General features: G+C 32.9%; 1 protein-coding gene across 32 annotated transcripts in view; it reads right to left on the reverse strand.

Moving 5' to 3' along the window:
* Window positions 1-24,887, reverse strand: part of ADGRL3 (adhesion G protein-coupled receptor L3) — a 798,980-nt gene that overhangs the window by 51,222 nt on the left and 722,871 nt on the right. For 31 of the 32 annotated variants that reach the window (XM_070505775.1, XM_070505772.1, XM_070505777.1 and 28 more), the window contains 2 exons: window positions 18,346-18,471; window positions 11,354-11,450 (listed from right to left, as the gene is read on the reverse strand). In XM_070505775.1, coding sequence (XP_070361876.1) covers window positions 11,354-11,450; window positions 18,346-18,471 — 223 coding nt within the window. Of the gene's footprint in view, window positions 1-8,737; window positions 8,959-11,353; window positions 11,451-18,345; window positions 18,472-24,887 lie in introns of those variants that run through there. The other variant, XM_070505768.1, reaches the window with a different exon arrangement.

Below are 24,887 nucleotides of genomic sequence, written 5' to 3' on the forward strand. Positions count from 1 at the left end.
CAAACAAGACTTATGTATAAAGCAGAGTGATGTCTCTGAGCTTTTGTATGCAGACCTTAATTTTGGCCCATAATGGAGACTTCATTTTGTATAAGTAAAAGTAGTTTCAATAATGATAATATTGTCTATAGAATTAGAATACTAACTTCAGTGTAAGGCAAGGGATCTTTCACTGGGAGATGGTGTCTATGAAGTTGTGAAACACTTAAAATTGTATGTAACATGCTTTAGGTGTATGTGGGTGTGCTCAATTATGCATGCACACATGCCCACACTTGTTTCTGGTGAAAAGGTTCTATGGTTTTATTTCCTTTCCAAAGGGATAAGAAAACTGGTATAAAAGAAAAAGAGACATGCCTCTCTCTAGCGAGGGAACTACAATTTACACAAGAAAACTGGAAAAGATGAGTCAGAAGTACCCAAAATCCATCTTATGTATATAAGTATCACCTAATCAATTGTAATACAACATTATGGAGAAAGGTTAAAACTCAGAATTTAGGACAGAAAAGATTTTAACATTATCTAGTCTACCACCATTATTTAATACATAAAGAAACATATTTTCAGGGCATGCATATTTTATTGAAGGTTAAATGACTCAGGTAGTTTAAACATGTTTAACTCAGTGATTTTCAAATACTTTTTAGCATCCTCTCCCAAAAATATCTTTCAACAAAATTTTATTAGGAGCCTTCTAGGAGTGCATTACTTTTTCCTCATATGGTTTTCTCTAATGTTCAATTATTTTATTTTCATATTCATGTATTGATTTATGTAGCATAAATGAACAAGTGAAAATAAAAGTAAATAGATAAAAGAGGCTTCCAGAACTATAGAGAAATGATTCAATAGGCAGTGTCTATTTGAAGTAATTTTTCTCCTATTTTTTGCTTTTCTGTGTGACAAAACAATATCAACAGACACACAAGCTCCAGAAAGACAGTGCAAGTAATGATTAATTCAGTTTTAAAGGGCTATGTTATAAAATATCACAGCTATATAAATCAAGACCAAGGTGTTTATAATAATAAACAAAACCAACAGAATCTTCACACTATCCTTAAGAGTTATATAAAATAAATTTAAAAACCATGGAAACCAACATTTTATATTTTTTACTATTTTTATTCAAACAATTAATGAAATTACAAAGTGTCGAAGAAGAAATATTTTATTGAAAGCCAAGAGCTCTTTCATCATTTTTTTCTAAAGTCATAAATTGAAGAGCTGACATCTTGATTTATAACATTGCGCACTTTTAATAGCCAACAAGTTTGCTATTAAATTTTAATCAAACTGCCTATTAAATTTCTTTCAAATGGTTTGGAGATACTTCAGTCTTTTAATAGCTAATTCATTCACTGGGAATTTATTAATATGGATTTCAATGACATGTTTTCTCCAGAGTACAGATTAGGTTATTGTTAGTTAATACAAAATGAAATATTCTGAATGCAAAGGTTTTGCTTCTATTTTAATATTCAGAGGTTTAGAGTTGGGAACCTTAGACATTACCTACTTTATTCTCCCTTATTTTGCACTAACTGGCTTTACATGTATTCTTGCCCAAACACCTGAGTTTTTCTACAATAAATACCTAAAAGTCAAATTATTGGGTCATATGCTGTGCACATTTTCAATTTACAATATATTGCCAAAATGCTGTCAAATGTGTTTGTACTAATTTACACTTCCACAAGCAATGTGTATTTCTCAAATTCTTGCTAGAACTTGGTATTGTCAGACTGACACTTTAGCCAATCTGATGAAGCATGAAATGATATTTCATATTACTGTTATATTTTGCATTTCCCTGATTATTAGAGCGATGGGGTAATTTTTATGTGTTTATTGGCCTTAAGGGTTCCTATTCTGCCAATTGCCTGTTCTTATCTTTTGCCCACATATATATTGGGTTGTTGAATTTTACTTATTCATTTGTAGACATCCTTTATACAATCTAGGCACTAACGTGTTTGTCATATGTGTTGTTTACACATTCTCCCAATGTTTTACCTGTTATGAGTACTGTTTAATTTTTTATCTGTCTTTGTCTTATAGTTTATGATTTGTTATTTTTGTTTTAAGAACTCCTTCTTTAATCCCAAATCTAAAATGTATTTTCTTCTAAAAGTTTTACAGTGTTATTTTTTTTTTGGCTGTGAAATGCAACACAACCCTGTTGTGTTGCAGATGAAGAAACTGATGACATTAGATATTCAGTGTTTTCCTTTTACATAAATAGCTGAAAGCAAAGCTGCTCAGAGATCTTAGGTTTTCTGACTGAAACAGTAGTAGGACTGGGTCTCAGAATTCTCGGTGAATCTTTGCTTCACAATAGAGGAAGGGGTGGGTCTGCAGTAGAAATGATGAACCTGTACCACTTAGTCATTCATCTCTAAAGCTCATCATTCTTGGTCAAAGGCATGTATTTCTGTGTACTATTAACTTGGACATTTTGAATACATAGGCATGGTACTCAAAACAATGAATACTGAGCCTAAAGATTATGGCCAAGTTTGCTTAACTAGAGGCAAAATAGCAGTAAATCACAGTTCTTTTTTAGTAAATCGAAGGCATTTAGCAAAAGAATATTTATCTTCGTCACTCCCACAGTAGCTACTCAATTCATTTTCTCTAAATAAGATTATCTCTTGATAATCCGTTAATGTTATATAGTCAATCCCACAACTATATTTATTTGTAAATCACACATTGCTTGTGCATTTTTGCTGAATAAACAAACCTCAGAACAAATGAAAGTGTAACTAACAATATAAAATAATTTACTTATGTGAAGAAGATATGACTTTTAGTGTAATGCTCTGCCCTATATTGGCATACTTTTTTTTTTTTTTGGGTGAGGAAGATTGGCCCTGAGCTAACATCCATTGCCAATCTTCCTCTTTTTGCTTGAGGAAGATTGTCCCTGAGCTAACATCTTTGCATACTGTCTTTTACTGTGCAAATTATATGAGTTTACATGAAGAAGGTCTATCCTGGTTAAAATGTGAATTTTAAATTTGGAAACTATAGTTGAATAAAGAATGTCTGAGAGAAGCAGATATGAATTAAAACAAGGTATCTATGAATAAAGAGATTCTTGATAATGTTGTTCAGAGGTCTGTTTTATCATATAATCACGTCAGCTCTGTTCTGTTCAGACGGAGGCTGTTTCCAGAAACATATGTTTCTATTTTTCTACATCAAGATCAACTATCTTCCTTTAATCTGAATATCCTCATAAATCTTTCTTAATTCTCCAGTGATTTTTGGAGGGTTGTAAATTACTATCTATGAATCTGATGGGTAACTTGTTATAGTTTGTGAAGCACCCAGATTCCTTAGAATGGTAAATTATGAAGAAAGCCTATTATAAAATCATAGGACTTCCTAACACATAAACACCTACTTTTAAATGGCATGTGGTATATAAGGTTGAGCTATATAAAATACAAGCCTTCGTATGCAATTCAACAGAAGCTATTTTAATTGGATACTACACAATTACTGGTAATGACAATTTAAGTATACTTTTTTCTTATGAGGGCTTTTTTTCCTAAACACATATCCCCTGTTCACATTTTAATATTTCATGTGATTGAATTAACTTCTATTCACTTTTAAAATAGCCGATATAAGTTAACATAGTCTATTCCTTAGGAAAAAAAAATACTTTGAACAAGTGATGACTCAGATAACTTTGGATATTACATACTGCATTTATATCATCACATCCTTTATGTTTATAATCAGTAGGGACATTTTTCCAGATGACAGAGGTACAGTCAGGTTTTGTTTGTTTTTAAATTTTGAATTATAAGACATCTCATAGATTTTGTTAAAACTGGAATTAGCACATAAAACTAACAACAAGTTTAATTTATGACATTATCACTATCTATTTGAAGTCAATTCAAATGGATTTTCTACTTGTTCTAGGCATTACTATACTGTTCTGGCAGAAGACACAGTTTCAAAGAATATCAAATTCAAGAGTACAAAGGTCTGGGAAAAATTAGATCTTTGGTTCTATTACTAAATGATTATAGGCAGAGCTATTTACCTGATCTTTTTAACACAATCTTTGCCCTGACCAAAATATTCATCCTTTTACTGAAATATAAGAAATTAGAAATTAAAGATAAAAGGATTTTATCAATAAGATACCTTGAGAGCTTCCAGGAAAGAAAACAAGAATGATTATAAGATTATTCTTGCAACCTAAGCCCTACAATTGGACAACAATGTATAGTAGTTCAGCATATTCCACATCAAATAGTTTCATAAAAGGAATATGTTATCGGCCAATCTAGCTCCCCATATATTCACAGTATTTTAAAGTTTTTCTTTTCCTAAATGAATAGGATGAATCCAGATGAACTGTACTTAGAACAAAAGAAAGTAAAAGTAAATGAATAGTACATGAAGGAAATTAAGAAATAAATATGTGAATAATTGTGCTATTAAGAGTGTCTTATTTCCATGCAAGGTGATAAAATCGCTTTGAAATATATTCTTGAAAAATATCCTTATTCCAATCTTCAGCAAGCTTCATGAAAAACTGTCATCATAAGAAAAGAACAAAAATTTTTGTTATCTTGAGTAGGGCTTTGTGGTCAGAAAGACCTGGTTTGGAATCTAGCTTTCACGCTTTACTTCTGATGTGATCTTGGACAAGTTACCAAGAAACCCCACTTCTTCATGAATACAAAGATAATGGATAATGAATAATGAACAGTGTACAATAGATAAATGATAGCTATACACACTCAAGGAGAAATCCCAAATTTATCAGGAACTATAAAGAGGCATATTGTGTTCTATTAAAGAAAAGAATACTAGCAATTTCTGAAGATAAGTTGGAATATTCACATTCAGATCTAAAAAAAGATAATTTCTTGAAAAATTACAGTCTCAGCAACTTATATGAAACAATAGTAATATTTCAAACCCAAGTGGAAATGTTCTATAGCACTATATTTAGAAGTTATCAAGGTTCCTCACCACGGCTTGTCTGATTTATAATAAACAGGTAAAAGATACTGCCAACTATATATAGGCAACAAGATACTAAACCATAAAAATGAGGAATCTACTCTACATAGATAAGGAATTCTCTTTGTGAAGGAATCTACGAAAGCTATAATCAGAATCATAATAAATACAAAGCACTTTGACTGTTGTGTAGTTGGTTGTGAGAGGCTGGATGAGTTGAAGGATTCATATCAAAGAGACAAAGTTAAAAGCAAAGCATAAGGACTCACTGGCAAGCATTTTAAAAGTTGTTCTTTTTCAGTTCCTGCCAACAATTTACAGCAAGAACCTTTGCCCCTGATTGACTAGAAATCAATATTTAATATATTTTATTTTGCAAAGGAAAGTTCATTCTGAAAATTATTTTGTCTCCTTGAGTTAGAGGTCAGAATATTAAAATAGCATCGTTTAAATTATCCATTTGATACAGCATCTCACTTTTAAAATTTGTACCTACTTCGCTTTTGTGTTGTTGAAGTGATTTTCCGAACACAGAAGTTTTCCTTATTTTATTATACCCTTTCTAATTATGTCTTTATTGATGACATTATTGATGACAAAGGAAAAAGATTAACACAGAGAGCACGGTTGCCTTATTCACCAATCAAGAATATAAAGGTCAAAAAATACTCGATATAAATATAATGGTGAATCTCGAAGGAAAATTTTATCCATGCCATAGAATACTTATTTCCCCTCATATCATCACAATGATTGTTCATAACGAAAAGTAATTTGTTACATGGGCCACTCTGATTTGTTAGCTATGCGAGTACTCAGGTACATCATTAACTGTTTTTTGCCAATTTCACAAATAGATGTCAGATTATATTAATATTTACAAACAATGATTTTAGAATCCTTCAAAACAGTGAGGTTTTTGGGCAATATGACATACTTTATGCATATAAACCAAATTATATTTACTGACATTAATAAAATGCAGTGAATGAGCATGAGTGTTTCATCCAGCACCTTTAATTTATAGAAATCATTAATCGCAGTGAAACATCATTTACATGCCTTCATTTGCATTTTTCTTTAAAAACATAAAAACGAAATATGTTTGGTATCCTGAATATTAATGAGGTGGCAGGTGATTTATTGTGAAGTTTCTTCTGCCTCAGTGACAACCTCCTGGGAAAGACAATCCAGGCTCTGAGAAGACAGGAGTTTAAAATGGGAATGAGTCACATGCCTGCTCCGCTGCATAACTGGTTATTTAGCAGGGCTGTCTGAATTGAACTAGTGTTCTCTAAGCTTCTGAAGGGTAAGATAGGGCTTAGAGGAAAGAGAAGGCAGTGTCTGCTGACATTATTATCTAACGTAGGGAGGAGAAATACTTTACCTTTATTTCTTGGATTCTAAAAGATGGTTACAAATCAAAAGTGGAAAGCACAACTAGGCCAATGTAATTTGCATTTAATTTCTAATTTAGAAGAGACAATTCAGCTTTATTAGTTTACTTCTTTTTGTTAGCTTCAAGGGTAGCACCATCTGCAGTAAATTATTATTTCTTTTACTTGACATTTGGGTAACCACCTCATTCCTCCCCCCATTACCAGAAAATAAAAAGGAAAGAAAGCCGTCGGTTGTGAATGATGGATTTTAATATCTGATTACTTGAGAGCTATGGCAAGGACTAGTCTTCATTTGTTAGAAAACATAAACGAACTTCTGAATAAAATAATAATAATAGTACTTATTATGTTTCAGGCACTGTTGTAAGCAATTAACATATATTAACTCAGTCCTCTCAAGGTCTCTCTGAGGTGGGTACTATTTATATCCCTATTGCACAGACGCTGAGAAGCCAAGCAATTTACCAAAAGTCACTGGGTTAAAACTCCATTCCAAAAACTATCGTGCAAAACTGCAGTGAGTAAGTCAGTGACTTCCAAATACCCATTGACGGTGGCTTTCTCCTTTGTATCAACAATGATCCTAAAAGGTGAAGGCACCTTTCAGTAGGTAGTTGTGCCACTGAGATCAAACATAAACCCTTAAATTTATGCAAAGATTGCCATAGGCCATCATAATTTTACTGATGACATAAATTTACTGAGAATGCATTTGTAGATTAGTACGAACCTCAACCTTGAAAGGACAATCCATCTGCATTAATAAATTAGTGCTACACCTCTACAGGTCAGACAGCCTTCTGACATATAACACTTAAATTTGGCTTAAATAAATATAGCTTTACTGGTCAGATCTCCATGTATAAAAATCTAAATCGCATTAACCTGTGTGGGAAGTTGATGGGATGGGGGATGGGAGGTAGGGGAAAATAAAACCCCACGATTTGAACCAAGCCATTGTTCCAGAAGAAGAAATGCGTTATTGCTAATTCTCACATGGGACACATTTTTGCAATAACTCCACAGGTGGGGTTTGGCAGGAGGTGGGGCACCTTTTTGTAATTGACACAATGATACCATATTAGTAGCAGCTACCTAGTAAAACTTACTTGAAACTGAAATTTCTGGTGTCAATTCAACTAATCAAGTCAAAAGAAAATGGGAAATACAGTTATATTATTAACAAAGAGATAAAGCCTAATAAAACCTAGTTTCAGAAAGTACCCCAATTTCTATCCAGATCTACAAAAAAGAACAGAAATGTTTAACAATTAATTGAACTACCGGGAAATTTCTCAGCAAATGCCTTCAATTTTGGATCAAACTCAAGGTTTAGAAGCCTCATTAATCTAAATCGTTCAGGATGGGGTTTGGCCAGCAGAGACTGTGAGTAGGAAATATAGGTAGGAAAGGTAGATCTAGCAAAAAATCATTTCTCCCATTACCAGGAAGTTGAAGCTACTAGAAATTTGGACTAGACTTCCAATAGGCCTGGGAGGAGCTCAGGGATTGAGGACTGACTTCAAGATATGTGCAAATAGCAAATATTTAGTACCAATGAATAATCTCTCCTGTGGAGTTCGGGAAAACTTGGGTTTGTATCAGAGTTAACCTTGCTTGAAACTCTCTGTAATCAACCATCACCTTAGGGCTCTGGAAAAGCTCCTTCTACCTGTGTCTATAGTGGGATCAGTGAAGTTAACTTGACAATAGTCCTGGAGTACTGGCCTCAAGGAATTTTGGACTTGCGACAGTGAGTACCATTGTAGTAAATAAGTGGGCAGGTGAAATATATTTGAAAATGTATAGGAAACATTTGGGACACATCTTCATAAATATATTCAAAAGACAAATGTAATGGAAGGCTTTAAAAAGATGAGGTGATCAAACAACAAAATCCCAAAGAGAATATATAAGAATGATTACACAAATTGAAAATTATCAATAAATCTTTCAAGGTCTTGCATGGTTCCAAGGAGCAAAATCCCAAGCTTATCAGATTGGGAGATCTAAACAGGTAATCTGATACATAGGATGTAACGAGTTGGTTCAAGAATGGAATAATAGAGATGATTTGAAAAAATAAAAACCGTTGAGAAGGAGTTCTGCACTGAGAACTTACAGATGATAAGACATACAGAATTTTAAAATAATTCTTCTTTTCATGATTTGGGCAGTGGTATGAATAGGATAGAAAACCTCAAGTGAAAATAGGACTAACTTAGACAATTTTTTGTAGTTTTCAAGGGCTAGAACTTTTCTAAAGACAAAAATTAGAGATTTAATGTATCTAACTTAGAAAGAAAGGAAAATGGAGTTGGAATTTAAAAAAAATTGCTTGCTATAAGAAACTAAGAATGAATGGGAAGATAGAATATATGAAGATGTGAAGATGCAGTGCCTGAAATTTTTATTTCAATAATAGAGAATATAATCTTTTGATAAACAGAGGTGAATATGTTGCTGAGGTGACTGAAGTATTTATCTGGAAAGGTGAATCTTGGATGCCACCTACCTAAATATGATACACACGCCTGAATGCAGGGAAGATAGGACCCTGGGAAATAAGACAAGATTAAAGAAGGAGGTTAAAGACTATCCTGAGAGATATAATATGAAGAAATAAAATTTTAAAGTACTCCACTCATTTAAGATAAAAAATAATGAGATGAGAATAAAATGTGGAGTTTCTGATTTGGGACACCAGGAAATTAATATAGGAAATCAAGAAGATCACTATGATGTCCATCACCACTAAAGCCACTGAGTGAAAGGAAGAATATATATCCTAAAGGAAAAGATCACTGCCTGGGCACATTTCATACCATAAATTCAATTTAATCCCCTCCGCAAAGTCATCATTAAAATAAGTTATTGGATATCACAAGAAATTTTGCACCCTTTCTTCAGTAACTTTAAGAAACATCTTTTAAAACTAAAGATTTTAAAAACAGATTTAAATATATGATCAGTCAATATAAAATATTATTATTTTCTTTAAATACATTTCAAATTGACCTAGTCATCCACATATTGCATATTCCAAGTTGATGAAGTTCGTGAGAAGAAACTAAAAAGGGCACATTATGTTATGTGATTGACCTTAAAATCAAGGTGATAACAAATTATCCATTTAAAACAGTTTTTACAAAAGTTACATATCTTACTATCTTTACATAAATTTAGATCATAATGCTACACAAAATGACAAATGTACATATATTATCCATCTTCACAGTAAGCAAATAAACAGTGCATTATTACAATCATATTATCTCATCTTTTGTTTAAACAACAATTATTCTATGGTTGCTGTGATCACTAGATGCAAGATACTTCTAACAATAAACCCCATTAATAAGGATAGTTTTCTTTCTAGGAACATACTGTAAATTTTCTATGTATGGGATTATTTAAAGAGTAAAGAAAATGGAAGCAAATTACTTTCTAAGCTTTGGAGGCATTTGTAAGTATTTCATTCTCCATGATTTGGAAAGTATGTCAAAATGTTAGAGAATTCATATTTAAGTAAATTTTCACAAAATAACCATTAAAACTAAACTTAAAAAGAGAAGAATACTTGAGTGATATTATGTAAATCAATATACTCTAGCAAATAAAAACAGACTAATAATGAAGCAAATACAAGAAGGTAATTGTTTTATTTTAATGTATTTTCTTCATATTTGGAGGAATATTTGCACTTGCTGTTCTTACTTAAGCAAAAGTTATGTAAAAAATTTAATATCTTTAGGTTACAGTTACTCTATCACTGCTCCAAATAACATATGAAAGTCAATTAAGATTATATGTAAATGGATCCCCATATCAAATTTAACTTGGACACTACTTGTCTGAGCTTCTTTTATACAAATAAGATGCATCTTACTTGAGTAAAAGTAATTAAGAGCACCAGTATCTGAATCTTTCTTAATCATAAGCTGCAATTATTAAATTACTTGTTTCTAAGTAGCATTTAATGTATTAAAAAGCCGACATAAACAGGTTTAAAATAACTAATAATCGTAGTTTGGGGGTAAGAAAAAAACAATTCTGATCATAAAAATAACTACTGAATATATGCATCAAAAATGTCTCTTGGGACAGTGGGATTGGAATAAGCTCATACAAATGCCGCCCTCCCAGATAAAACTACATTCTCTATATTTCCCAGCACTGACTGTGGTGTACTGTAGCTTTCCACAAATGTCGCATCTACTCATTTTTACTGCAGTCAATTTAATCACATCACACAGTGTGTGTATGTGTGTGTGTGTGAGAGAGAGAGAGAGAGAGAGAGAGAAGAATAAAAAAATCAACCACAAATAAAACAATAGATTAAAGGAATTTCATTTCAAAAATCTAAACGATGCCCTAGGAACATTTTAACCGGAAGCACATACACACAAAAAAATCATAACATATATATAAGGTATTTTTTCCTCCTAGATCTTTAAATATTCAATATTATCTGGATAAGTCTTTTAGATATTAAGATCAGATGTGATTTTTTTCCCCAAATACACAGGTTGCCTTAAGTATGTACTAGATGGAATATCTTTACTTCCACAAAGACTATGAAATTGCTCTATTCCTGGGACAATGTGGAACTCTATGATGCTTAGCAGACTATATAGCCACATAATTGCCCATTTTCACTGCTTCCAATGAGGCCTGACAGCTCACCAGTTTATAGCAGTGGCAGATGACTAGAAAAAGAAAGTTCTCGTTTTCTAACTTCCTTTCAGAAACGATTTCCTGAAAATTCAGGATTAAAAAAAAAAAAGACTTATGAATAATGGAACACACTGCTACACTCAACCAGGTTTTATATCCTTGCGATATTCCTACCACATGGAACAAGGTCCAGAAGTTGCAAATAAAGCAATGCATTTAAGAACTTCTCAGAGTAATCACAAAAGTAATAAATATGAAAAATCATTCCTAATTACCTCTGTTGAGTGACGCCGAACTGTTTATATCTCCAGTAATGAAGGAAGACTCTGACTGCTTTCGGACTGTGTCATTCCACATTCTACGAATTCGGCTCTGAAAGGCAGCAAAGGAAAAAAGGAAATGAACTCACCAGGCAGTGGATTTTCACACAAATCATTCTTTTTATTTCTGTCATAGTTATATGGGACCTTTGTTTCTGGCATCTGGTGAATATACAATTTCTACATGCTTGCAGTACAGGAGTATGAGAACATTAGAAACTAAATTAATGATAGCAATTCGTTCCCATTAAGTGTATTCCTAAATGTCTATACCAAAAATAATTATAACTATGAAAAAGGAATAAATGTAACGTACTATACCAATTTAAACACATTGAAGACATATAGAAGTATACTCTAGACAGTTCGAATTTAATAATTTTAGTTTCCAAGGTAAAACAAATTATTTTCACTGAACTTTTATGGGGATGAGATATTTAAACATGCATTAAATTGTCAGTTTTATTAACAAAAAATTTACTTTAAGAATTCAGAATCTTGCAAAAAAAGAGTTTGGTAAGAAAAGAACATAGAATGTTATTAAAATGCTACTGAACTTAATGTTTTCCATAAATTTTGTAAGAAGATCAACATAATTTTATAGGTTACATACTATCTTGACTTTTCTTTTTTTTGAAGGCAAGTTGATTCACCTTTTATTCATGGCTTCACGGTAGAAAGTTTTATAGCGAACTGAAAGTTCTTACATCATTGTTCATATTCTCAAATTCAATTTTCTAAGTGGTAGATAATTCAAGAAAATGGTAATAGTTTTTCTTTTGGGGGAGATTTTTTTTTCTGGTTTATTCTGTTTTGCTATTTTATTGAATTAGGGATCAAAAAAGTGTTAATCTCGGGAGGAAGAAACGAAATCTTTTCAGAAGAACGACATAGTTATAAGAACTGTTACTACTGCTAATGGTGAAACCAAGCTCACAAATGGGTCATGTGGTTCCAAATCTGTTCTAACCCCTTAAATAATAGGAGTAGCTAACCCTAAAATATTAGACAATTGGTTTTATGAATCTTGGGACATGTTTATCCTTCAGAAATATTGTCTATATTGTTATATAGGTCAGCAAACACACATGCACACACACACAGCACAACCCATAAACAAAAGGACAGTAGGAAGATTGGTGCAGGATTATAGCTCCTGAGCATTGGAGGAATGTTTCTATCGAGAAATACTTCAAAACTTCAAACTGAAATGCTGGGGACAAATCTCTCACATTTGTTGTATTTGTTAATTAATTAATTAACTAAAAATATTAATTAGCCTCTACTGAAGCCAAATACTAACCTAGCAAATACAAAAGAGAAAGGCTAACACAAAAACATCTTTGCCTGCATGGAGCTCCCAGACTAGTAAGTGACAGATTAATCAAATTATCACAAAAATAAATGCAAAAGTACAACAAAGTGCCTACAAATGTCCATAGAAGCATTAATTATTATGAAAACTATGAACAACCCAAATGGCTATCAATGGTAGAATGGATGAATAAATTATAGAGTAATGTATAGCAATGAAAATTAAAAAGCAACATAGATGTCCGAGGAAAGGAAGAAAACAAAAGAATATGTCCTAGATGATTTCATGTGAATAAGTATCAAACACATACAAAACAAAATGTACTGTTAAAAGCTAATATAGTGGTTATGTCTTTTTGTTTGTTTTTGTTTTTTTTGAGGAAGACTAGCCCTGAGCTAACATCTGTGCCCAACTTCCCCTGTTTTATACGTGGGATGACTGCCACAGCATGGATTGACAAGCGCTGCTAGGTCTGCACCTGGGATCCTAACTGGTGAACCCCGGGCTGCCAAAGCGGAATGTGTGAACTTAACTGCTGCACCAGTGGGCCGGTCCCCATAGTGGTTATGTTTCAAGATGAAGCATTGAGAAAAGTTCAAAGGGTTTCTAAGATACTCCCAATATTCTAATATTTGACCTGAGGAGGGATGTTAAATCACTGTGTCATACACTATATTTTGTGTACTTTTGTTAATGTTTGTTATACTACATAATTTAAAAGAATGTTTTTAAGTGCACATAATAAGGGGACATGTCCTTGTCTAGGAAGTCTGAGAACACTACACTGAAGAAGCAACATGTTAACTGAGAGTTGGTGGAATTATGATTGTTGATAGGTGACATTTATATGAGCTGCCCTCATTATCTCATGTTCTATTAGTCTCCCCTATCTGGGCTAGCCACACCTGCTCCCTTGCTATTCCTTAACATGCCAAGCATGTCTCTGCCTTAGACTTGGTACAATTGTTTCGTGTGCCTGGAGTGCTCTTCCCCCAGATACAGGTATGGATAACTCCTTCATCTCTTTAAATTTTTGCTCATATATTTTCTCCTTAAAGAAATCTAACTTAATCACCCTATTCAGAATTGTATCCCACCCACCCAACCCAGCTATTTTCCTCCCAAAGTCATTACCATCTTCTATAATATGGCATATTATTATCATGTAGTTATTTCTTATATTTAATGTCTAATGTCTGCATTGGATTTGAGGCTCTAGACAAAGAGAAATTTTGTCTTTTCTGTTCATTGATGTATCACACACCTGAAATAATGCCCCGTATGTGGTAAATATTATATGTATATATAAAGTATATATTATATAAATATAATATTTAAATATGGTAAATATTATATGTATATATAAAGTATATATTATATAAATATAATATTTAAATATCTCTATTAATTCTATGTTCTAGAGTCTATACCATGTATTTTTCATGTATTCATTCACTGAAACCTCACAAGCATTCCATGAGGTAGGTACTCTTTTATTCATTAGAAAACTGAGTTTCAGTGGTTGATTAACATGTTCAATGTCACAGACCTAATAAGTGGCATAACCAATATTTGAATCTAGTTATCTGGATAGTGAGCTACAAGGTTAACAACTCACTATACTATATCAAATGACAGTTGAATAGGAAAAGGAGAAAGGGTGAAGTATTGCAGGCAAAGGAAAAGTATATAGTATGCGGCACAGAACCAACACTTAAATGTTCATGGAATGAACCAGGAGGAGCGTTAGAATATGGGAGCACATAAAGTAAGTCACAGAAGACTACATCCAATAAGACACCATTTTTTTTTGCTGAGAATGATTCACCCTGAGCTAATATCCACTGCCAATCTTCCTCTATTTTGTATGTGGGTAGCCACCACAGCATGGCTGCCAATGAGGGGTGTAGGTCCACACTCGGGAACTGAACCTGGGCCACTGAAGCAGAGCTTGCTGAACTTAACCACTAGGTCACAGGGCCAGCCCAATAAGACACCATTTTAAAGAAAGGTTTAAAAAAAGAATACTAAATATCTTTTTTTGGAGGTGAAGAAACTATTAGAATAAGTCAAGGAAATGAAGAACAAAAGTTCAGAGGTTTTCTCTGGTGGGGAGGCATAGGGATTGACCAGGGGAAAGTTTGAAGAAGAGGAAAATACATGGAAAATGTTCCATTTCCTAAGATGGATGCTGAGTTCTCAGGTGTTCATTTTATGACTATGCTTCACAATTTAATAGACATTACATATATTTTTTATGCTTCAAATACCATATAATAGAAGTAAATACATCTAAAAGTCAATAAAATAAATGAAAGATAAATGACAGAACAATCAAAGGAAGGTCACAGAGGGAAGGACAATACTTCAGTCCATGGTTTTTATAAACACACACATGCAACAACCCTATACACAGCTCTGTGAATTTATGTTTGTGTGAATATAGGTATTACTAGTCTTTTATAAGTGATTAGCACCAGGAAGTAAGTATAGGGGAGCAAGAGGTGGAGAGGATTTTCACTTTTTAGTCTTGCCAATCATGTCCCTCCATTATCTACATAGTAGCCATATAATCTTTATTACATGTGGATAATATCCTGCCACTTCCTTTTCTTAATTATCCCACTGGCTTTCTAAAGTAATCAAAATAAAATGTAGACTTGCATACTCTTACAAATACCTATGGATCTGTCTCTAGCCTTCTCCTTTGACTTTATCTCCCATTCACACTCTCAATCACTTTAGCCAATCACATTCTTTCTATTCCTGACTTTGCAAGTTCTCCCTTAACATAAGGACTTTGTATTACACGTTTTTTCACCTGGAATTCTCTTCCCCTCAACTTCCTGTCACTCAGAATTTTGGTGTAAATGTCATCTCCCAAAACAGTCTTTCTCCAGCACTTACTACAAGTAGCCACCTGGACTTTCTGTATCATATCACCACATTTGGTTCTCTACCAGCTTTCATAATCTGATATTTTCTCTTGACTTACGTGTTAATAAATTTCCTGCCTTCCGCTACTAGAATGAAAGCCCCAGATCATAGGGGAAGTTATCTGTCTTTTAATCATTGTCTCCCCAGAGTTTAGAAGATGGCTTGGCATTATATAGGAGACACTCAATATTTCTCAGTAAAAAGTAAAAAATATAGGGGTTGTTATTTTAGAAGTTCTCTGATGTGAAAAAGGCATGCATTTTCCTCAAACTTTACTTTAATATCAGTGAGTATTTTAGACTTTGTTTATAGAAGGTCACAGTTAATGTGAAATACATTTTATTATTTTTACTTAAACAAATACACTAGATTTAAGGAACTATCACTTTATGCAGGATTGGATTGTCATAGTTAATCTGAATCAGTGTCATATTAAGCATAAGTAAACAATGTAAGGCTTTTTTCCCCCAAGATTAGAATTGTGACCTTACAACTATAAAAGTGAAGAAAAAATATAATACAGCTTTAAAATATAGATCTGAAATTAAATTTTGTAATGATGACACTATTAAGTGGTGGTTGCTCCAATTTATTGAACACCTACCATGTGTTCTAAGTATTTGTATACATTAGTTCAAGCTTTCAAGCAATATAAGAAATCAATATTATTACCACCACTTTACAGATGAAAAACTGAGGGTCAGTGAGATTAAGTAACTTGTTTTGTGTCACAGTTGGTTTGTAGCAAGGCTAGAATCCAAATTAAGGTATACCCACAGACCAAGTTTATGATTATTCATAATCATTCCCTATCTTGAAGCCCTATCCCGTAGCTCAGAAGTATTGCTAAACATTGTACAACTCTGTTGTCACTTAATAAATGAAACTCCCAAATATTATTGCTTCATTAATGACATATGTTAATAAAATGACTACAGGATGATGGCTGATAAGCTCAGTATTATGAAAAGCATGCAGGATCTAATAAGTCTGGATGATGCACAGAATCCTAGCAATTGCGATTTTAAAAGTTGTGGAAAAGTTTATTACAAATAAGGATGGTGAGGATTATCAGGTTGGAAATAAAGGCATGGATTATAAGGGGCTCATGCTGGAAGCATCATTCAGGTACGCCCCTACTTTTATGGGAGATTTCAGATTTCTAACTGGCAAATTTATTAATCCGAAACTCAGAAATCTCAGCCAATCTGAGTTGGTACATCTGTTCCCCCTAATTGGCAACTCTGCAATCTCAGTAAGGGATAGAAATAATAAAATAAATTAAATTCAAATTATGAATAACTGTGCATTATATTTATGAATAAGTTTCACAATCATTATAATTTTGGTTGTTAAGCTTTAAATAGTCTGATATGTTCAATGGTTATATGTTAGTTTTTAAATTTTCAGTTTGAAGGACTAGATTGATAGTAAATATGTGGTTTTATTTCTAAGATAAAAGAGGATTTCATTAGTTTGAGAAAAGTGTTTGCTTATGAGAACATTGTTCATTATTTTTGGTTTATAAGAGCTGTTCAAGTGCTTGTTAGGTGTGTATAACTGTCCAGTCTGACAGTGGATGTGTTTGAGAGAATCAGAAATATTAAATTTGTAAATGATATTTAAAGCTTATAAGGATATTTCATTGTCTAAGAATATGAACGGAATTGTTTAGGGAAATTTAATCTATTAAGCTAACAGCACAATTAAGCATTAATCAAAGAACAAATGAAATGATCTTTCTTATTCTATATAAAATCAGATTTACAAAAAATAATTAGATTTACAGGCTGAGCTAAAACAGTTAAGAAAAAACTAAGTTCTTGATTTATAACTTTATTTGTCAATTTAAATTCAGGTCTTCTTCAGAAAAAGTCAATTGACAACACTGAATACATGATTGTTTTTCCCACTGAATCACACGATCTTAAAAATATTAGTCTGCTAGTCTGAACCCAAACTCATTCATGACCCACATAATCTTATGTCTTTTGTTTGACTGGCTCATTTTAGCATCCAGGAGTTGCTGAAATTTCTACCTGATAATCTTTAGACTGATACTGTGGCTTGGGAAAAATGGCAGACGTTACCTAAAAGTTTACAATTTCCCTGGTGAGGGACGATGCAACTACTACATCTAGTGCTGGGCTGATGGGAGTAGCAATTAGACCAGTTAAGTCAATGATGCTCTCAGGGATTCTTCTTCACTGCCCTGACTTACTCTTCAACTTATCAGCACACAATATGGTTGAGTTATAAATGTTTTTACTAAACATACCATTTAATACCATTTAATAAGTAAATATTTTCAGTATGTGATAGAGAATTATTACACTGGTTAAAAGAAGTAATAACTCAAGAATCATAGATATAAAATATTACTTTCTTAGAATATTGGGTGAAGTGCCAAATTCCTTTCCTCACCTTCTATACTTATTCAACTATGAATAACATAAAATCATTAATTATTATGCAAACTTAGATCCTAAATTCCATAAAATTATTGAGTTTAGTTTCTTAAATTTGTCGTAATTATTCCCATTTAAGATACACTAAAACAACAACAACATCAAATTAACACAAATTTGATGTGTTAACCACTGGGATAGAAAATAGTTCAGATCAGGAAAGATCAACAACTCGTAACAGAATACAGGTAAGAGATATTTCATTTTAATTAATAAATATTGCTTACCTGTGAGCCTGTGGAGTAACGTCCAGGAGTTCGAGAACCAGATGTTTTCCCTGAGCCAATGGAACTCTCTGTACTTTTGCCACTACAACAATGCGTTCGCAGGCATTTCCCATACTCTTTTCGTACCTAGCCAAGTAAATATTAACTTCTGTTAGCAAGTAATTCATTTCAGCTAGGAACTATGGTAAAAAAGGTATGTGAGTTTTATTTTTAGATAATTACTATGATTATTTCCCTGCCCTAAGGATACAAGAAAGTCTGTTCAGCATGTATTTTATAATATAAAATAATGATATTCATACCATCAAGCCTGAAATTTTGCATAACTAGAGTCTTTTAAAACACGCACACACACACACACACACATCCAATCACACCATAACGATACTATGTCTTAGTTCAAAGAACAAAAACTTAAGACTCTTCAAGACTTTAGTTTTAGCTTCACAAATCGGATATGAAGTAGCCTATTGGTGCAATGGTTCTTTAGGCAGAAGTCTAGGGAGGAAATTACAGAGAGAAGAGGAGATGGAAAAGGGAGGGAGAGAAGGAGAGAGAATGAGAAAGAGAGAAAGAGAATACTTAAAGGCAGAGAAAAGGAATGTATTGGGGTAAGTATTTCTTTTAAATCTATATTTCTTTGAAGTGTATTTCTCTTAAAAGAGGTCAAATTTGAAAGTTTAGAATATAAAATTCAAAATGCCTTTAATTTATTCCCTCAAAATAGTTCTATTCAATAATCACAGAGAAACATGATTGTTTTTCTTTATGGCATTGCTGATTAAATTCTTAATCCTGGTTGTAGTATAAAATCACAAGAAAAAAGGAGATAAACTTTTTCATTGACGTTTTCAAGCAGGAAAATATATCAACAATTTTTGGGAAAACTTTTATCATGTTTAAAATTTGTATTACTGCCCATTTAATCAAACAAGACATATAAAAATAAACAGTAACTGTCCTAAATCATTCTTCTACTATCAACATCAACAAAAATAACCCTCAACAATGTGTTTATCAACTAAAAATACATTCTGGGACATCTTGTCTGTTATACATTCACAAATTTATATTCATTATGAAATAACCATGTATATATGTTATTCTCAGCTCTTTATGTGTTGATTTCACATGAATTTGTACTTTCTACAGTTTGTGACAATGAAATGTTCCAAGGTAATTTTACTTAAAACAAAGTCATAAATATATACTTTTTTGAGGAATGTTATTTAGAAAAGGAGTGTGAATGAGACATTAAAATTAGTGTTCAAAACTAAAACATTTTAATATTGTAAAGTTCACTCTATCAAAGATACAGTACAGAGATAGAATATTTCAGATTTGTTTGAAGAACTCACATTTATTGAATGCTTGTTATATGATAGGAACACTAACACAGAATCAGGTGAATGAAAGCACGGAGAAGGAGTGCCTGCTGGAAGTAGGTAGGGGAATCAAGGAGGACTTCTCAGAGAATCTTCAAAAGATAGGTTGGAATTAGTCAGTTTAGAGGATGAAGTTGAAAGAAAGGGTAGACCAGAGAGAAAAAGGCATTCTAGATGTTCAGGACAGCATGAGCAAAACAGAGGCATGCTATGCTAACCTTTGAGGCCTTTCTTTGATCTGGAATGCCAAAATAACATATTCTTTAATATATTTAAATTATATTGACCTGTTCTCCAACTAATCACTTCTACACTACATTTATCAATAATTAGAAATAATTACCTTTCCTCAGTGTTTACAAGCCAATTCACATCTTGTTAATTTTTTAAAAGAAGTAAGTCTACCTACTTGTGCATGTGTTCTTGATATGTGTGAGTTTGGGAGGGTGGAATGAAGAAACTTCTAATTTTTAATCACTATTTGTCAGAAATTGTGCTAAAGCGCTCCCTCAAAAAGACTCTGCGAAATGATCACTACTTACATTTTACAGTAAGAACACCGAAAAGGTTAAGCAATGAAAGTAAACTGATAGACTAGAAAGGTTAAGCAATGTGGCTTATGTGAAAAAATTCAAAGCTCATGGGTGTTCTATGATCTGAAAGCTCTTCCTAAGATGCCACATTTCTGACATTACTATATGATCAACAGAAGCCATTATATATTATTAGCATTATTATTAATCTATTAGTTTATTTTCTCTGTATTTGGAAAAAATAATGACAAAGGCTTTAATCAGAATTTGAGAAAGCTTAAAATAAGCTCTACCCAAAGGTAAACACTATTATTACAGTTTAGTAATTTGTACTGAATTTACGAAGCATCTCCAAGAACCTAAACTTTGATTATAACCTACATCCTACTTTGTTTTTCTTAATGTACTCAACAAGTGATATTTTTCTTTTTAGAAGAGAAAGTGTTTTTTCCTGAAGTGACTTAAATCTAAACAAATATTTTAGGGGAGAGAGAGACAGAAGGAAGAGAGAAAGAGAACCACTCCACCTCCTGTTACAAAGGCAGCAATATTGTATAAGACACAGGTATTCATCAGGGACTATCTACATTTTCTAACAGGGGTTAAATGTTCTGAACCGATTATATAAACAGCCAGCAAATCAAGATATCTAGTATGCCAAATTGCACATTTAGCTATATTACTTACTTAATCATTACTGACTTTATTTTTCTCTTATTAGATTTGAGAAGGTAAGCATGTGTTTTAAAAAGAAGAAAGCAAAATAACATGGATTATGTGTATGAGATATTTTTCCTTAGATTACAATAAAAATTATTTGATTGCCCAATCTTGTGCATATTCTAATCCACTCTTTCACATGATACTCCATCTTACCCCAATCAGACATATCTTATTTCAATGGAGTATTTCTTTTATACTCTCTATCAGAAATAAAATAATTATGAAACCCTCTGAGATGTATCACATAATTGAGCACATAACAAAAGAAAATGTGACAACTTTAATGTCACCAGTGGAAATACTGGTGAAACAATCATGCAATCCACACCCAGAAAAGGACTGACAATTCAAAGTTTGATTTCTGCTAATGAGTTGAATTAATCAACAAATAACCCTATAAACCAAAATATCTCAAAAATGGAATATTTCATATTCTCTAATCAAAACATATGAGCAACTACATTATGGACATATTATTGAAATTCAATCAGATGGCTTAAGAAAAACCTCCTAAAAGAATTAAGATTGTTAAAATGTCCATACAACCCAAAGTTATCTATAAATTCAATGCAACCTCTATCAAAATTCCAATGGTATTTTTTCACAGGCATAGGAAAAAACAACCCTAAAATGTGTACAGAACCACAAAAGATCCCAAATAATTAAAGCAATCCTGAAAAAGAAGAACAAAGCTGGAAGCATCACACTTCCTGATTTCAAACTACACTATAAAGCTAAAGTAATCAAAACAGTATGGTCTTGGCAAGAAAATAGATACATAGACCAATGGAACAGAAGAGAAAGTCCAGAAATAAACCCTTACGTGGTCAACTAATATTTGACAAGGGAACCAAGAATACTCAATGGGGAAAGGATAATCTCTTCAACAAATGGTGCTGGGAAAATTGGCTAACCACATGCAGAAGAATGAATTGGACCCACATCTTACACCACTCACAAAATTTAACTCAAAATGAGCTAAAGACTGAAATGTAAGACCAGAAATCATAAGATTCCCTATAAGAAAACATAAAGGAAAAGCTCCTGGACATTGGTCTTGGAAATGAATTTTGGATATGACATGAAAAGCATAAGCAACAAAAGTGAAAAATAGTAAGTGGGACTACATCAAACTAAAAAGCTTCTGCACAGTAAAAGAAACAATCAACAAAATGAAAAGGCAATCTACAGAATGGAAGAAAACACTTGCAAGTAATATTTCCGATATATCATATTTCTGATATATCCAAAATATACAAGGAACTCATACAATTCAATAGCAACCCCCCCCCAAATAACTCAATTAAAAAATGGATGGAAATGGAGGAAATGAATAGACAGCTTTCCTAAGGAGGCCTACAAATGGCCAACATGAAAAGATGCTCAACATCACTAATCACGGAAATATAAGTAAAAGCCACAATGAGATATCGCCTCACACCTGTTAGAATGGCTGTCATCAAGAAGACAAGAGATAACAAGCGCTGGTGAGAATATGGAGAAAAGGTATGCCTTGTGCACTGTTGGTGGGAATGTAAATTGGTACAGCCATTATAGAAAACAGCATAGTGGTTCCTCACAAAATTGAAAATAAAACTACCATATCATCAACCCCACTTCGGGGCATATATCCAAAGGAAATGAAATCAGGAACTCGAAGAGATATCTGTACTCCCATGCTCATTGCAGCATTATTCACAATAGCCAAGAAATAGAAATATCAAAGTGTCCATCAATGGATGAATGGATAAAGAAGATGTGGTACATGTATACAATGGAATATTATTCAGTCACAAGAAGGAAGGAAATCCCGCCATTTGCGACAACATGGATGGAACTTGAGGGTATTATGCCAAGTGAAATAAATCAGACAAAGATAAATACTATCACCAATATGTATGCTAGTATCATTAGCATGATAGTGTCACATGCTAGTATCACTAGCGTGATATCACTAATAAGTGGATTCTGAAAAAAGCCGAACTCTCATAGAAATAGAGCAGAATGGTGGTTAACTGAGGTTGGGGAGTAGGAGAAATAGGGAGATGTTGGTCAAAGGGTACAAACTTCTAGCTATAAGATGAATAAGTTCTGGGGATCTGATGTACAGGATGATGATTATAGTTAACAATACTGTATTGTATACTTGAATGTTGCTATGGGATGAGATCTTAAATGCTCTCACCACAAAAAAGAAATGATAATTATGTGATGGAGGTATTAGCTAACACTATAGTGGTAATCATTTCACAATATATTAGTGAAGCAAATCAACATATAGTAACACCTTAAACTTATGCAAAGTTATATCTCAATTTATTAAAAAGAATAAAAGAAAAATCTCCTAAGGTGATTTTTGCAATTTCCAAGAGAAGTACTTGGTTTTATTGTAGGAAAAAAAAAAGTGAACAATAATTCCATGTTCTCTATATTCTCTGATATTGAGACATGTTTTTGACACCCAATAAAAATGCCACCAAAATTGAAAAACTCAAAACACAGAATGGATGAAAGAACAATATGCTTATTACTTGTTATTATAAACCATAACAGTAAGCTTCTAAATCAGAGATTTGCAATTTTTTTATGAAAGACCAGACAGTCAATATTTTAGGCTTTGTGAGCCAAGAGGCAAAACCAAGGATACTGTGTATGCACTTATTTTAAATTTTAAAGTGATCATTTAAAAATGTAAAAACCATTTTTGGCTGACTGGCTGTAAAAATTAAAGGCAGCTGGACAAATTTAGCCCATGAGCTGTGGTTTGCTGAATTCTGTTCTAATAAATCACACAATTGAGCTTGACGACATATATTTTAAAAAATTTCACTTATGCTAAATATGTTAAATATGCTAAAATCTCTAGACTTGTTTTTCGATTGTGAAGTTCAATATCTCTACCTGGGTATCAAATATAATTCCTAATTACATCAGTGATGTGTATTTGTAAGATAAGAAATATATAAATAATAATCGGGAAAAGTCTAATAGGTATTAGCTAACAAAAAATACAACCAGAATAATTATGCATAAAGTACAAAATATCTGTTCTGCTCTGTAGAAAATTTCTACATTAACATTAAAATTTTAAATTTTGTTAGTCCACATTTTCAGCTAATATATAAAGATAATAAGTAAATCTGGTTCACTATAATTGAGGATATTGTAACCTATTATGATGGTCCAATATTTCTTTATTTACGTAAGGCAGAAGAGCACAAAGAGAATGGGGTTCTAGCAGGTGTTGACCATGGGCATGCCCCCTTCTCTGAGCCACACTTTCTTTATGTGCCAAATGGGAACATTTTGGACCTTCCTGCTCCCCAGGGAGGACACCCTGAGGGTGAGATGAGCTAATAGTGGTGAAAGTGTTATTTGGACTCAAGGCTACCATTTTCTTTAATTTCCTGACTTCGTTCCCATCTTTGTACATATATTTTTGTTGACCTTCAGTGATAGCTCTCTTCTATCAAAATCTAGAAATTTTCCCCAAGTGCCTAGTCTTTCTGACTTCTCTGAAGTGTTTTACAATACTGACCACTGTCTACTTTTGGACATTTTCTCCTGTCTTTCATTCACTATATCATCGTGATTTTCGTTCTCCTCAGACACTTCCTTCCTTCCACGTCTCTTCTTACTCATCATTCATGTCTCCTACTTTTTACCCTCATCAAACGTGGTAGACTGCTAGCTGTTTGCAACATCCAATTCCTCATCTTCCTGGGGTAAAAAGCTGGACGTTTCTCAGTTTTTCTTGAAGTTTAGGTGGTACCATTGATAGCGTCTTATCTGATGGAAGGTGAGTAGAAGTGATATAAGCCACTTCCAGACCTCTTATACAAGATCCTCTCTCTCTTTCTCAGACTGCCTGCTGGATGTTAACACCCAAGGTGACGTGGAA

This window comes from Equus asinus, chromosome 3, assembly GCF_041296235.1.
Source record: "Equus asinus isolate D_3611 breed Donkey chromosome 3, EquAss-T2T_v2, whole genome shotgun sequence".
NCBI classification, from domain to species: Eukaryota; Metazoa; Chordata; class Mammalia; order Perissodactyla; family Equidae; genus Equus; species Equus asinus.